Source organism: Schistocerca americana, chromosome X (assembly GCF_021461395.2).
Source record: "Schistocerca americana isolate TAMUIC-IGC-003095 chromosome X, iqSchAmer2.1, whole genome shotgun sequence".
NCBI lineage: Eukaryota > Metazoa > Arthropoda > Insecta > Orthoptera > Acrididae > Schistocerca > Schistocerca americana.
This window is the reverse complement of record NC_060130.1, coordinates 348766829-348783872: the sequence shown is the minus strand read 5'-3', so window position 1 is coordinate 348783872 and position 17044 is coordinate 348766829. Positions and strand designations below refer to the sequence as shown.

Here is a 17044-nt window from a genome sequence, read left to right as displayed (position 1 = left end):
AGCGTATGTGTAACGTATTGCACACAGCGTTAAGCAAGTACACGGCTCGCTGGGCTCAGTAGCCAGCGTCAGAACCAAATCTGTTCTCCTCCCGGCTCCAAGGCAAGCTACGCTTTCCATGCAAGATGCCCGCCTGCTTTGCTGAGTGGTTACGTGCTTGCCTACCATGCAGCGGGCCCGGGTTTGATTCCCGGCCGGGTTGGAGATTTTCTCCGCTCGTGGACTGGGTGTTGTGATGTCCTCATCATCAATTCATCCTCATCACCGGCACGCGGGTCGCCCAATGTGGCGTCGACTGTAATAAGACTGGTGTTCGGCGGCCGAACATCCCCGGATGGGGCCTCCCGGCCGGCAATGTCATACGATCATTCATTTTCCATGCAAGATGACAATTCGTAGCTAGCCGCTTTGACCTAGCGGCTCTAGGCGCTTCAGTCTGGAACCGCGCTGCCGCTACGGTCGCAGGTTCGAATCCTGCCTCGGGCATGGATGTGTGTGATGTACTTAGGTTAGTTAGGTTTAAGTAGTTCTAAGTCTAGGGGACTGATGACCTCAGATGTTAAGTTCCATAGTACTAGGATCCATTTGATTTGACAATTGTCCGCAGCTCGTGGTCGTGCGGTAGCGTTCTCGTTTCCCACGCCCGGGTTCCGGGGTTCGATTCCCGGCGGGGTCAGGGATTTTCTCTGCCTCGTGATGACTGGGTGTTGTGTGATGTCCTTAGGTTAGTTAGGTTTCAGTAGTTCTAAGTTCTAGCGGACTGATGACCATAGATGTTAAGTCGCATAGTGCTCAGAGCCATTTGAACCATTTGACAATTCGTAATAATTTGCTGCGTTACAGTGCGTGCGGCAAATGCAGAAACGTGAACGGTGGCGATATTATTACAATTGCGCCCAAACAGGACCAACGTGCTGTTATTTTTTTCTTGGCTACCGAAGGATAAACACTAGTAGACATGCATCAGAGAATGAGTAATGTGCATCGCCCATCACCGTTGTGGTACGGTGTGCCAAGTTGTGATTCGACACAAGACGCCGGTCGATCTGGGAGGCCAGCCCCATCCATTACGCCAACTGAAATGAGTGGCACTTGAGCCGAGCACCCCCGCCCCCCTCCCCCCCCTCACACCCCCCCCCCCCCCCCCCCACACCCGCCACCGTAGTCTTAATCTCGCCCATGCGATTATCACGACTTCAGTCCCTTAAAAAAGGTTTGGAAAGATCGACGATTCATGTCGAACGAGGATGTGCGGCAGGTAGTTACGAACTTTATCACACAACAGGACATGGTGTTTTACCAAACAGGTATCTTCAACGTAGTGTATCGGTAGGATGATTGCCTCAATGCTCGTGGCGATTTTGCCTGATTGGCATAACGATTTTCGAGTGTACAGCTTTCGAACTTAAACTTTTTCTTCGCTGATTATACATATCTTTTTAACAGAACTTTTGGGGGCTGCTGGCTCAGTAGCTCTGAAAATACGAAATGGCACGTACGCTCGCCAGGCTTGGACTCTACTGGACGTTTATCTGCGGAGAAGATTAAAACAAGAGGTCTGTGAGGAAAACCCACGACTCCTGAAGACATGAAATGACTTATAACATGGACCTGTGTCCATACGAAATTCAAGGTGCAGTATTGCATGTCCAAGGTCAACCTTTTGAGCGCGCGGTATGAGTGTATTAATAATATACACACATATAGTACCTGACGTACGTGTTTCCATACATTTCGTACAGGAAGCCAGACATTAGCAAGATCTCTTCTCCTGAGAGCGAGGCAATGGTTTGCGGACGGTGTTATCTTGTTACTTAAAAATGGTTCAAATGGCTCTGAGCACTATGGGACTCAACATCTTAGGTCATAAGTCCCCTAGAACTTAGAACTACTTAAACCTAACTAACCTAAGGACATCACACACACCCATGCCCGAGGCAGGATTCGAACCTGCGACCGTAGCAGTCCCGCGGTTCCGGACTGCAGTGCCAGAACCGCTAGACCACCGCGGCCGGCGCAATCAGTGGTAGATCTGACGACAGAGTACAATACTTGTGCAGGGACAAGTGCGTTGAAGCACACCGTTCAGCGCGCAATGTCGAATAGGTAGCTCCACAGCAAATGACCCCTACGTGCTCCCACGTTGACTAAACGACAGCCGACTTCGGTGGCTGAGCGGTTCTTGGGGCTTCAGTCCGGAACCGCGCGACTGCTACGGTCGCAGGTTCGAATCCTGCCACGGGCATGGATGTGTGTGATGTCCTTAGGTTAGTTAGTTTTAAGTAGTTCTATGTTCTAGGGGACTGATGACTTCATATATTAAATTCCATAGTGCTCAGAGCCATTTGAAACATTTTAACTAAACGACATCGTCATGGGCACCACAGCCGTACTTCAGGGTCTGCAGACGTCTGGGCTGAACTTGTGGTGCAGGCCTACTGGGGATAAATTTGTAATAACTAAGCAATAAAAAAAATAGCATTTCAGGGCAAATTTTGGCAGCAGAAGTCTATAGGGCATCACTTAAGGTTCTCCATTTACGTCTACAAAATTTTACTACCCTCTTTATGATTTAATGAACTGATGAGGTTAAGAAATGAGAAGAATTGAAATCATTAAACCATTCAACATGATTTATCAACGGCTATGGACAACCATGCAATATTAAAAAAAAGAACAAAAAGCTGAAGTTCATGTCCATACGAAAATTAGTACGCTGTTTGAGTTTAAAAAAGAACAGATTGTAGCTCTAAGCAAACATATTTGTTGAGCAAATGCCAGATAACGAATGAGATGCAACAAAAACCAAATTTTAAAAACACTTAATTCAGTGACAGTACTTTCCAGCAGTATCTTATTAACGAATAAAGTTACTTGAAAATGGTTTTCCACAGCTTCACGAGCTGAAGAATCCGGGTCTCACGACAGGAATTTAAATAAAATTTTGAGTTTTTTCTGGTATGAAACGAATTATGGAAGAAATTGGCTTTCCGCAAGATCAAACTTACGTCAAACTAAAATTCCGTTAACCATTTTTTGAAAAGTCTTAATGATATTGTCACCTGAAGTGCCACGTGTTGGATGGGGTGACTGGGAATTTGACGCGAGGCAGAGCGGAGTTTCAGAGGCGGATGCTGACTTGGTTCGTAACAGCTGTTAACTGAACAATTCAGCTTAATAATCCCATGCAAAAAATAATATTTCTGTCTTTCACGTTTATAACAGGACCCGCACCAAATTATTAACACAATTACTATTTTTATATTAAATGTTTGTGGTGCGAGCCCATGGCCGCATGCTAGATAGCCTGCGCAGTATATATGGCTATGGTGAGGACAGGATCAACGTGATTGGACCGTGGGTCACAGGAAACGTGTCACCTGGAAGGGTAAATAACGCTTCTTGTTACACTAGGTCGAGGGTCGCATCCGCGTATGCCATCATTCACGCGAACAGCTGTCCAAAACATACACCGCGCTGCGGACGCAGGCCTTATGGTTTAAGTAGTTCTAAGTCTAGGGGACTGATGACCTCAGATGTTAAGTACCATAGTGTTTAGAGCCATTTGAGATACTTGGGCAATGTACTCCAACCGGAGCTTGCTCCCACGCGAGGAGCCGCCGCGGCAAGCATATCACTTGGAGCCGTCCACTGATGCGAAACTGCCTGTAAATTCTGCCGCTCGACAATTGCCACCAAGTCTCTTGCCAGTCTTGGAAGCATTAGCTACGCGCCATTGAACAGTAGAGTTGTGACTCTGTCTGCATTAAGTTTGTTATTTGCATTGCTCCCTGGAATGCTGCGTACGCGTAAGAGACTTGGCCACGCTCTGGACCTATTGTTGGTTAGCCTTAAACTTCGTAAATGCCGCCAACATCGATCTTAGGGATCGCCTGTTGGTTCCACTGGTCTCTGCATCACCGCCAGAGTGATCATAAACTGTGTTCTACTTACGCAGAGTAGGGTAGAAAATGTGGGGCGATGTTATGCATTGGGAGACATTCGACTGGACTTCCATGGGACCTGTAGTAGTGATCGAATTCACCACGACAGCTGTGCACTACATGAACATTACCGCGGAACACCTGGATCCCTTCATGCTTGATGTCTTCCCCGACAGCTTGGCATCGTCCAAAAGGATAACTGTTTGTCTCACAACGCCACAATTAAAAACAATGATATGAAGAGCGTGGTAGTTAACTCATGTTGATGTCTTGACTGCCAAATTCTCCTGATTTGAAAACATCTTGGTCGCTATCGGCTTCCAGGTACACACCTACAAACCACAAGCATGTAATTTGCGGGAATTGCGTAATCTGTGGGTAGACACTCCGTCTTCAGGCCACAAGTGGACCATCGGGACCATCCGACCGCCGTGTCATCCTCAACTGAGGGTGCGGATAGGAGGGGCGTGTGGCCTTTATCTTCCTGACTGGACTGTGCTTGTAGTTAAATCCAGTTACAGAGATTTCGGTTGCTTTGGTGGCTTACTTAGTCCGAATAACCTGTCACGAAGACTTAACTGTCAACTAAACCGTAACCCTACAACAGACTAGTCACTCGAGAAAGAATTATCCCCTCTACTGGACTGGAATTTTATTTCCGTGTATTGCCTCTACAACGGACGCTGAAACTTTTGTCTACATTTGAAGGGCGTTACACACAAACTAGTCACCGAGGATCTACTCAAGACTGGACCTAAGTTTGTTACAAAACGTATGCCGAAGACTAAGTGTAAATGCTTTAGAGCGTACATAATCTATTAAATGAGTTTATTCTTGTTACTGTGATGTGATTGTGTAAATAACTTTATTTATTGAATAGAATGTAATAGAAATGAAGTGCCGGGCTGCACTGTCAACTGTCCATTGTTCGATTCGCTGATGGTTCCGTGATTTTTTTTCTACCACTTATCGCGCGTTTCACCTCTGGCAGTGTTTTGTTAATGTGAAAGAAAAATGCCAAACCTGTAAACTAGCTGCGTTATAACTTCGGAGGAAGGACGGGCATACTACCACCAATAGGACGACGCCTAGTCGCTAGTCAAAGTTCAGTATACGGATATACACTGCTGAGGTAATAGATCACTGACAGGAATGTTGTAGATGTACAGAGCGTCTCATTTATGTTGCCACCACAAATAGCTTTTTGTCCAGGAGCAAAATAAAAAAATGTATCAAGCAAATGTTGTTTAGCTATTAGGGGAGCATTAACCGGCATGTTTGCCTTTCTTGTAATTTTGTTCGTTACGAAGACATGAACAGCAGTATGTCTCTTTTAAATAGCACCCTGTTTTATTTGCTAGTCCACTTCCTCTCGTCAAGCCTTTTCAGAAGCGTATCACAGTGTACCGTTCAAGTAAACATGACGTTATAAGAAACGTAACAAAAAACTGACTTTGAGTCTCACGTGCTAACATACAGTGCAGGTAACTAGGGTAACGTGACTCGACCACTTGCTGCAGTGACAGTAAAAGGATAAAAACACAAGAAAAATGAACATTGGTCATTACTGTTCTGCTAACATATATTCTCCATAGCATTCTTACCTTCTCTTCGTTGGTGTACATTAGTACTCACACAAGAAACCGATTGGCTAGATGACAGATGTTTCCACTTCTTTCGCGTCAGCTCTAGTACGTTTAGAGTGCGAGTGAATTGTTTCTGCGTATACTAAGTTTTCCTGGCCTTCAAATTGTTGCCTATGATTATTCATCCATATATTAACGCCTCTAAGTGCCACTGATAATGAATGGGTATTTCATTATTTTCTTGTACCTTAGGTCGATGGTTCACATCTACCTACTCACGTTTTTTCCTTCAGAATTAAACTGTATGCAAATTGTTATCGTTGACCAAACGCGACAACGATGCTATCAAATTAAATGTTCATATCCGTTGCGTAAAGGCTCATCACTTTCATCCAAGATGCCTGCCATTGTTTATATTTCCTGCGAATATTACTTTTTAATCAAAAAAGTAAATTAACGTAAGACCTTTCGCTATTGTCTCTGCCACACGTCAACCTCCATGTTAACAGATCTAGCGTCATTAATGACGACCAATGGCTATATTACCTTCAACAGTAACACAGTCGCACACTGAGGTTATTTTCAATCTATTTCTATGACATAATATAAAATAATGTGCTAGAAAATGGCGCAGTTCACGAAATTGCAGTAGTGAAATAAAAACAGTAACAGAGAAAAGCGAAATGATGTCATTTAAAACACAAATGAAATGGCTTACAAAACACTTGTCGCAAAGATTCTTGAGTATGGTTTGTTGTATTCATATTTGATACGGGGTCGCGTGGAAAACTGCAGGCATTCACTACATGAGTGAAACATTTATATATTTATTTACGCTATGTACAAAGTAACGTACGTTATACACAGTTTAGATTTCTGGGTTGATTGTTCCACATTGGTTATCACACATCAGTCACTGAATTGTCTGTGCAGTAATGTTGATCACTTGCTAACAATTTCAAACATTGAAACTCAATAGCGTCGTGCTAGTAAGTACTTCTCTTACTGCAAGTCTTACGAGATCTGGGGCGGAGTTCGGTATGCTGCGTCTTAAAAAGACGCGCGGACGGACACATTTCCGTGCTGTGAATGGAAATAAATGTAAATGTCGTATGAATAGGTTCTCCCGTCGGCTAGACCGTTCGTCGCGTGCAAGTCTTTCGATTTGACGCCACTTCGGCGACTTGCGCGTCGATGGGGATGAAATGATGGAGATTAGGACAACACAACACCCAGTCCGTGAGCGGAAAAAATCTCCGACCCAGCCGGGAATCGAACCCGGGCCCTTAGGATGGACATTCCGTCGCGCTGACCACTCATCTACTGGGGGCGGACTGTGGATGGAAGAGAAGACGGTGTCCGGTGGCGGCGTCCGTAGCACCTCCCATAGGACGACGGTGAGCCTTGAAGAGCATGGCGCGCTGGCGGCCTGTTTAAATGTTTCTCCTATCTCGGAGCAGTGAGGGGGAGCAGATTGCCGAGTGCGGTCGACAAAGACACCGTCGGTCTGTGAATTTTATCAAAATGAATTAACGGAGGAGATAAGGAAGATCCGACAAGGAGCTCCCTGTTTCGTCAAGGGATTGTTTACTCGGCGCAATACCGTTACGGAAATTTTTGACGAACTCCAATGACAAACACTACAGGAGAGGCATTCTGCATAACGGGGAGGTTTACTGTTGAATTACCCAGAGGCGGAGAGTCGGGTAACGTATTTCTTTCTTCCATATACATCTTGCGAAATGATGGCGGCGAGAAAATCAGAGCAGTTATCCTGAGGTGACAGAAGTCATGGGACAGCGATATGCACATATCCAGATAGCGGTAATATTGCGTACACGATGTATAAAAGAGCAGTGCATTGTCGGAGCCATCATTTGTGCTCGGGTGATTCGTGTGAAAAGGTTTCCGACATGATTATGGCTGTACAAAGGGAATTAACAGACTTTGAACATGGATTGATAGTTGGAGCTAGACACATGGTACATTCCATTTTGGAAATCGTTAGGGAATTCAATATTCCGAGATCCACAGAGTCAACAGTGCGCCGAGAACACCAAATTTCAGGTATTATCTTAACACGGGCAACGCAGTGGCCGATGGCCTTCACTTAACGACCGAGAGCAGCGGCGTTTGTGTAGAGTTGTCAGTGCTAACAGACAAGCAACACAACGTGAAATAAACGCAGAAATCAATATGGGTCGTACGAGGAACGTATCCATTAGGACAGTGCGGCGAAATTTAGCGTTGATAGGTTTTGGCAGCAGACGACCGACACGAGTCCCTTTGCTAACAGCAAGACATCGCCTGCAGTACCTCTCCTGGGCTCGTGACCATATCGGTTGGACCCTAAACGCCTGCAAAACCGTAGCCTGGTCACATGATCCCCGATTTAGTTAGTAATAAATGATTGTAGGATTTGTGCGTGGCGCAAACTCCCCGCGCCATGGATCCAAGTTGTTAACAAGGCACTATGCAAGCTGGTGGTGGCTCTATAATGGTGTGAGCTGTGTTTATATGGAACAGACTGGGTCTTCTGGTCCAACTGAACCGATCATTGGCTGTAAATGGTTATTTTAGGCTACTTGGAGACCATTTGCAGCCATTCATGGACTTCATGTTCCCTAACAATGATGGAATTTTTTTGGATGACAATACGCCATGTCACTGGAATACAGCTGTTCGCGATTAGTTTGAAGAACATTCTGGACAATTCGAGCGAATGATTTGGCCACCCATTGAACATTTATGGGACAGAATCGAGAGGTCAGTTCGTGCAAAAACTTCAGCTCCGACAATATTTTTGCAGTTATGGGCGGCTAGAGGGGCAGCAAGGCTCAGTATTTCGCCAGGGAACTTCCAACGACTTGTTGAATCCCAGCCATACAGATAGAGTTGCTGCACTACACCGAGCAAAAGGATGTCCGATACGATGTCAGGGCCGGCCGGAGTGGCCGAGCGGTTCTAGGCGCTACAGTCTGAAACTGCGCGACCGCTACGATCGCAGGTTCGAATCCTGCCTCGGGCATGGATGTGTGTGATGTCCTTAGGTTAGTAGGTATAAGTAGTTCTAAGTTCTAGGGGACTGATGACCTCAGCAGTTAAGTCCCATAGTGCTCGGAGCCATTTTTTTGAACGATGTCAGGAAGTATCTCATAACTTTTGTCACCTCAGTATAGAGTTCATGCAGAGCTTTATTGACAGTTGTTCTACCTAGGCGCCATTCGTCAATGGAACAGGGAAGGTGAAATCAGAGACTGACACCTTTGCCACAGGGGTGCCTTGTCTACTGTAGATGCGGGTATAAACGTAGACCACTGTCCGCTGAGACGAACTGGTGCTCTGCATATTCCTCAAAAAAAAAAAAAAAAAGGGGGGGGGGTCTCGAATGAACTAGTGATGTATGGAAACTACAACACACCTTCAATCGGGCCCCTGTTTGCATGTGGGAAAGACGGCATAGAAGTAACAAAACATTAATGGTCTTGCTGAATGCTACTATGAGAGTTGATAAGAAATTTGTAGTGCCATTTTTAAAAACGAAAATGTCAATAAGGCACTTTGACATAATATGTGTTACACTTGCTTTGGGACTGATTCGCAGTGAGAGACAGGCAGCACACTTGAGGTACTATGGTCACACCATGAGAAGTCCTCTGTTAAATGGGTGAGGGTACAATAGGAGGAAAGTGCATTGTGTGCATGCACCGCATGAGTAGCTAAGTCCTAGGGACAAATATCGGTCATCCCACTGTTGGCGTGGTAAGTGGGTGAAAGTTGGTAGCCAGGCTTTAGCGCCAGTGCCACCTGGGATTTCTACATGCTGCCATGACTTTTCCTGGTGTTGGGATAGCAGGCATAGCATATCTCCCTTGGATAGTCTATGTGCTGGTGATACCTGTTCCTGTGTTCACACCCCACTACTGTGAGTGGTCAGGGAAAGTTTGATAAATATTAGGCCTACACCCACACTGGCTCAATCTTCTCTTGGTCCTCCTCCCCTTTTCCTTACATTAATATCAAACTGACCTTGCAGCCACATGCAGCATTGTTTTGCTACTGTATATTATATCTAAAAGTTGTGTTTTGTCAGCAGGTGTCAACACACACCGGTAAGTACCAGTGCTGAGTAGAGATGCATTCAATGAGAGTGTCTCTGTATGAAGCCTCAAATTCACTCCAAAAACATGTTTTTTTTAATGTGAATTCAGTTTTTGAATAATGTGTCACATATTGCAAAAACTGTGTTTCATGTCGGCTCTCAAAATTTGATCTTTACCTGTAGCAGCTAACACTCGAGAGGCAAAAACACAGATTTGTCTTTCAGTAAAACTGCCTCAGGTTAACTACACCACACACTCCCTGTCGAGTTATTCTGAAACTGGTGTTATCAAACTGCTTCTCTCGAGAATTAAACCTGCTCTTGCTGAAGAGTTACATGCATTATATTGAGCTAAACTCATTTAAAATACACAAAATAGCAGTCGGACATGATTACAATATTAGAAGTCTGGTCATGTATAATCAGAAATGCATCTACTTGTCCAAGACAATTAGAGTTTCTGAGAGATCTGTTATTTATCAAAGTAATTCCATCCTTAATCCAAAGTTTTGTTGGAGTTTATCCTGATGCTTTATTAGGCATAATCTTAAAGGTGGTCATTTGACTTAGTCTTCCTCAAATTTCTGAGCTGGGCTTACCAGCCAATAATGGTGGTCCTACAACTTAGCACATACTTTGTACCATGGTGCAAACTGGCATTTTTCACATAAATAGACAGTTGACAGAGGTGAAAAAAGCTATATGGGACAGAAAAATCTTGGGATTGACCAAGGATTGTGAAGCTTAAGATTTGTAGTCTCACACTTACCCACTGAGTTACACTTAAGGGACTCTGTTGGAGGTAACTATTAGAGATCAGCTTTTCTCTCCATATGTGAATACATCAAAGTACCAGCCACAGTTGATGACTGGATTGTCTGTCTGCAGCGGCGTTCCCAGAGCAGCGAGCGTGCCCATACCAGGGAGAGTTCACTGTGACGGGTGTCAATAGGCTGCGCACCCAGAGGGACCTTCCGGACAGCCCTTGTGATGGGGATGACACTGACTTCACCAGCCTTGTAGTTGGTTGCAGTGCAGGGCACACCATGGAGTTTCGATCAGATTGTGCTGACGAAGACTTTGTCTCTAGTAAGTATGATTTTAGGAGAACTTACATTAATATCTGCTTGTTAGCCTGTGTGTGTGTGTGTGTGTGTGTGTGTGTGTGTGTGTGTGTGTGTGTGTGTAGCATGACAATTTTAATCATAGCCTTTATTGCCTTCTTCCAATGCCCCAAAGAAATACATTCATTTGTCATATCTTTGGGGGGGTTTCCACTTTGCCCCCCCCCCCCCCACTAAGTACTGTTCTCTGACAATCTAAAAATTGCACATGCATAGGTTGTTTCAAAAATCTTTTACAAACTTTTGGGCAGGTTCCTTATACCAAAACAAGAAAAAAAGTTCATGTAAACATATGTCTGAAAATCTTTCATTTTCACATTATTAATGAAAGCTGATGATCAACGGTTTTCCAGCTACGATCCAAAAACTTCATGTTCATTGTATCGTAGGTGGGTTTGTGTTGCCAGGCAAAACTTGTTTAAACTTGTCATTCATCTGTCTTCAGCATGTCCATTGTGTACATGTGCTATAGGTAGTGGATAACTAAAAGTGTTCCATTCAAATGTGTCAGATATTAATTTTGTGAACTGGATGACATGGTTTTTATGTATGGCCACACAAATGGTAATGGAGATGAGGCTGCACAGCTGTATAACATGATGTTTCCAGACTGAAGATAGCCAAGCCATCCAACCTTGCATTGCATTGCATTGCATTGCATTGCATTGTCAAGGTAGGATCTGTATCACCGCAGACTATCAATCAAGGAAGATTATTTTTTACTCATACGCCTGTCCAGGAAGAGCATATTTTATGACCTGTCCAAGAAGTGCAAAACGAGTGGCCCTGGCATGTGGTACATGTCCAAGTTCAGCATGGAGGATACTTCACAAGCAGCTCATATATCTGCCTCATCTTCTATGTGTGCAGGTCTTACACTTTCAAATCACCCACTATGGGAGAATTTTTGTTGATGGTTTGTTACACAAACTGCCAATCTGTTGCTTTTATCTTCAGTTTTGTTTACAAATGGGGCAACATTTGGAAGAGATGGAATAACAGATTTTCATAACCAACACATGTGGGCCTAATGCAATCCTTATGCTACAGTATAGGCAAGACATCGGCATCAGTTTAAGATTAATGACTGGGTTGGAAACGTAGGTGACTGTCTAGTAGGACCATACATTCTCCCACCGCATCATACAGGTGCTGTCTATGGGGACTTTATTCAGGACACCCTTCAAGAGCTACTAGAAGATGTGCCCCTGTAAATAGGAAGAAACCTGTAGTTTATGCATTATGGAACTCCAGCACATTTCAGTCTAAGTGTTCAAGATGCAGTGGCTGGCCTGTAGCATTACAGATGGATAGGTAGAGGAGAACCTGTTCCATGGCCTGCATGTTGCCCCAATCTCAGTCTTTTGGTTTGGGGGTACCTTAAGTAATTGTTCTGGGGAGTAGACCACCCAGATGCATGAACTCTTCACTGACGAGTCATGGAAGCCTTCAAAACCATTCAAAACCATCAAGATGTATTTGAAAGTGTACAACAATACATGATTCAATGAGTGCATGTATGTTTAGAAGTAAGAGGATATTTTCAGCATTTATCATGAGTTCATGTATTAATGAGCTCCTATCACCTAAACTGTGAACTTTCATTAATAACTCAAAAACAGAACATTTTTGAACATATTATCACATGAACTTTTTTTTTTTTTTAGTTTGGTGTAAGCATTGTGTAGCCAAAGTTTGTAAAGATATTTGTGAACACCGAGTAACACAGTTTAATAATGAATTCTGTGACATTTTGTCTGCCTATGTAGCCAAGTGCATAGCAGTGCTGACTGCCAAGTTTTAAATTATGAGTGGAACACCCGTGACTGGTTCTTGCAAAAACAACTAAAGAGTTACCCTAAAGAGAAGTAGTGGTTCCGATTTGGAAAGCTGACACTAACAGCCAGAGGACTGGAGAGCTGCCCACATACCCTTCAATAAGCACTACCAGGGTGATATTTTCAGCTGGACTCTGATTGTGTATGGATGACTCAGTCAATAAGGACATTGACTGTGGCAGTCAAGGGTTCAGGTTGAGTGCTAATCTGCCTCAAAGAGTCTTATATAGAATGTAAGTAAGGTTTGTTCTCAACAAACAATTGGCAGTTTTATGAACAAGATAACAGGAATCCTATTTCAGTGATTATAACGTCATTCAACTTATACTGTACATACATAAGAGACAGAAAAGTAATATTTATTCAGGACTGAATCATATGAGAATTAATTAAGTAATTATATTGATGTACTGGCTACATGTTCTGACTCTGACAGGCCATTTGATGTGGACCAGCTGCCAGGTCATCCTGTGAGTGGTATCATTTTGACACGGTGTGGAAGGGCATGGCATCAGCACACCACTGTCCTGACAATTGCAGTTTTCCAAACCTTCATGCCGCTACTTCTTATTTGAGTACAGTGCTCAAAAATAAGTTTTTTTTTTTTTTTTATATACCAGTGCCGTGTGCTTCTTCAGTCATAATGTATAAAGTATTCTACCAAGAACCAGCAGAACAGTCAGTTATTGCAAATCTTCTGTTACTTCAGATTCGGTTCAACACAACTAGCATACATGTAAACCAGATATGAGAGTGACTGAAAAGCTCTCAGCTGGAGTTTGATAATAAGTTATGTTTCATAATCTCATGAATGAGCCAGGATTATCTACAGGGGAAATTTTAATGTAGTTTTGAGGAGGTTGTAGAAATTTCATGGTTTTTAATCAGTAATCCAGTTTTACCCATTAATTTTTGTTTATCATTGTTGGAAACTTGACACCATAAAATGAAACCTTGAGTTGCCTTATAAATAGAAAGCTGATGGTGCAAGGTTTTGGCAGCTAGGCAGATGCAGTAGAATTTTCCAGTGATGTTGAATCTTTTTTATAATTTATTTGTAAAATTACAAACTTCCTCTGAAGATCATCTGAATGTTTAGAATGGAAACTTCACCTCACTTTCAAATACTTCTTTCTATATTTAATTACTACTGATAACATGTTATCCTTCTGTAGACACAACAAAATGTACTCATTGGTTCATCACATCAGAATGCAGTTTAAGGTGTCAGGCATCAGTGTGAAATTGCAATAGGCATTTACAATTTGAAGCAACCAGTCATGATGTACTGCAGGGTTCTGTTTTGAGCACTCTGTTGTTTATGGTATATATAAGTGGTCTTCCACTTCCTGTGTTAGAATATGCAAACATTTTGTCCCTTTAGCAGATCATAAAAGTTTAGGAATAAAATGTAGAACTGATCCTCTTATTGGAAAGGCAGCTAATAAACTATTTGAAAAAATCAACAGATGGTTCGAAAAAATGGATTATCAGAATTTTTTTACAAACCTCAGTACATACAACTAAGAATTTGTTACAGAACTCCACACTCACCTTAGAATTAGTGAAGCACCACAGTTAAGCTTTTTATTTTATATGTTTATTTATCCATAAGTGGGCAGTAAACATTGCATGCCTGTTGTTGAAATGCACTTGTAAATTTTACGTTAAATCTTTACAAAGAAGTGGAACATACAAATATATACATAAACTAATAAACAAAAAAATAACCACACACACACACACACACACACACACACACACACACACACACACACACACACTCACAAAAAAAAAAACAGTCAATCAATCAATCTTCTGTTACTGTTACTATAAATCATGATCTGTTCTTCATAGGCATTTCCTTTTATCCTCCCTAACCAACACATTCTTTTATACACAATAATCATTCCATAAATGTTTTACATCAGACAACAGCTGTCTGTTAGACATGTAAATACAATGAAAATGTTAAGGGTCAAAAAACAATGTTTTCAGTTATGGCTTCATATAAACATTTTCACAAAAAAATTTTACTGACCATCATAGTCATATACCAATTAAAAACATTGTTCAAGCAGAACTCTTTTAAAACCCCACTTTCTATTTATTTCTGTCTTGCAGGTTTCTGATGGGTACAGACAGTCTTTTGTAAAGTTTAACATTAATGAGACTCATATGCTTTTGTGTATTAGTTCATTTTCTTCATTGTGTATGGAGTGCTGTGCCATTTCAGGTAATGTAACTATGGAATTCAGGATTTGTTTGAACATCTTCAGGGTGGGCCCTGACATGTAAAACACATTATATACTTTTTTGAAGGTAATGTTAGTATTTTAAGCTTCCCAAACGTATGTGTCTGTGGAGCAGTATGTGTTATTATTTGGATATTCCTCTTGTGTGGTGCAAAAAATTGTGTTAGACAGCAAATTGTGGAACCCCAAAATATTATTCTGTATGTTGCAAGATACTGAAAACAGCCAGAGTATTCTATCATGGCATTCCATTTCAGACTCATAGTTGACATGAAACTAACCTGCTCATTATTCTACTATAAGAAGTTGTTTTGCTGCACCAAAGAATTTATTAAGAATTCTTTTCTTATATGCTTAAAAGAGTTTTGGTACACCAAAATGTTCATTGAAATTGTGGTTGTTACCATCCATGAAACAGTATAATATAGAGTGCAGAGGATTCAGACAAGAATTAATGATTAGTCAGCATTCATTTTTGATACTATACATTACTTAATTATGTATCTTGGGTTATTCATTGTTTCATATCAGTGTACACTCTGCTGCAGTGTGAAAAGTGCATTCCAGAAACATGCCCCAGATTGTGGCTTAGCCACATCTCTGCAGTATTTTTCTTCTAGGAGTACTAATCCTCCAGGTTTGTGGGAGAAATTGTGTGAAGTTTGGAAGGTAGGATATAAGGTACTGGTGGAAGAAAAGCTATGAGGACAGGTCACGAGTAATGCTTGGGTAGCTCAGTCAGTGGAAGATTCATTGTTATGCTGTTGGACACAGAAAATTCCTCAGCCAGAAGAAGCCTACCACTACCAAATATAGCTACACAAAAGTCTCACTGTGCTGAGGAAATGTAAATCTAAAAAAAGACCACCACAGTACAGTACCTAGAATATATGCAGTAGGGCTTACTGTTAGTCCTTATTACATTAGTGTCATACAAAGGGCTAGAGATGGAGAACTGTGCTTATTTTGAAAGTTCTTAGTGGATTACCAGTAGATATGTGCATTTCGAGTAGCCAATATTGCAAACATATTAATCAAGATCGTTAGACATCTTTTTGCACTTCAAACTGTGCAACCACCACTCAAACATAACATTTACAGATTGGGCACCTGAAATGCCTGTCATAAATCACAAAATAAATATATACCCAAGGTCCCATACAAGCCAAATATGTTACAGAAAAAGAATATTCAATCAAAACTGAGTAGCAGACAGGAATGACTCTGCCTGAGAGGTCTTTAAATGTGTAGAATACTATATTTTATGGTCTGTGCAGAAATGATTCACTGCCATTCATATACAACTGGCATCCAAACATGACAACCTGTTTATCATTTATGTTTGACTATTTTGAGTAGAGAATAAGGAAAGAATGATGATTTATGATCACTTCCTTCAATTTTGATGCAAAAGACAGTTACAGAAAACTGTGGCACTGTAGTTGCCAATGAAGTAACGAATTGTTACATAAATAATACCACACTAAAACAATGGAAATGCTTTTTTCTTTCACCCCAAATGTTCGTTAAAAGGGATAACACTGTTTAAAATTCCCTGGTTCATTCAGGATAGTAGAGCACACAGTAACTTCACACACTCAGCAATAGATGTTTCATCCAAGCCAGAATGTTAATAGGAATGTTTATGTGCCTTGTGAGTTTTGCTGCACTCAAATGATCACCAATAGTTGTACCAACCCAATAAGATTACAAGATCATATTCATAGGAACACCGTTTTCATATAATAGGATAGGTTCTCTTTCTTACTCACTTCTTTAATACCAGTATTCTACTAATGTAAATTTTAATTGCATTTATTGTGTATGTATTTGGGAGTAGTACAATACACCTCAAAATTATCAAGGCCTAAAATTTCTGTCAGATATTTTGAACATAGAATCATTATAAAAGTTAAATCAAAAGGAAGTAAGAAAGATTAGTGTTGATGTTCACTTAGTGATGAAATCTTTAGAGACCAAGCAAGTGCTCTAACTGTACAATGATGGGATAGAAAATTGACCATGATGTTGTCAGAGGAGCCATTCTGACATTTACTGTAAATGATTTGTGAAAGAAATGGAAAACCTATATCTGAGTAGTCAGATGGGCATTTGAATGAAGTGTCATTTCTTTATTGCTGTAACAATTGTTCCACTTTGCTCAGTAAAGTCGAACAAGGGCAGTAAAAAGAACT

At 41.7% G+C, this 17044-nt stretch overlaps 1 protein-coding gene across 1 annotated transcript in view; it reads left to right on the top strand.

The window, feature by feature from the left end:
• Positions 1-17044, top strand: part of LOC124555708 — a 625138-nt gene that overhangs the window by 582740 nt on the left and 25354 nt on the right. The window contains exon 10 of the mRNA XM_047129712.1: positions 10521-10721. Within this exon, the coding sequence (XP_046985668.1) occupies positions 10521-10721 (201 nt within the window). The remainder of the gene's footprint in view (positions 1-10520; positions 10722-17044) is intronic.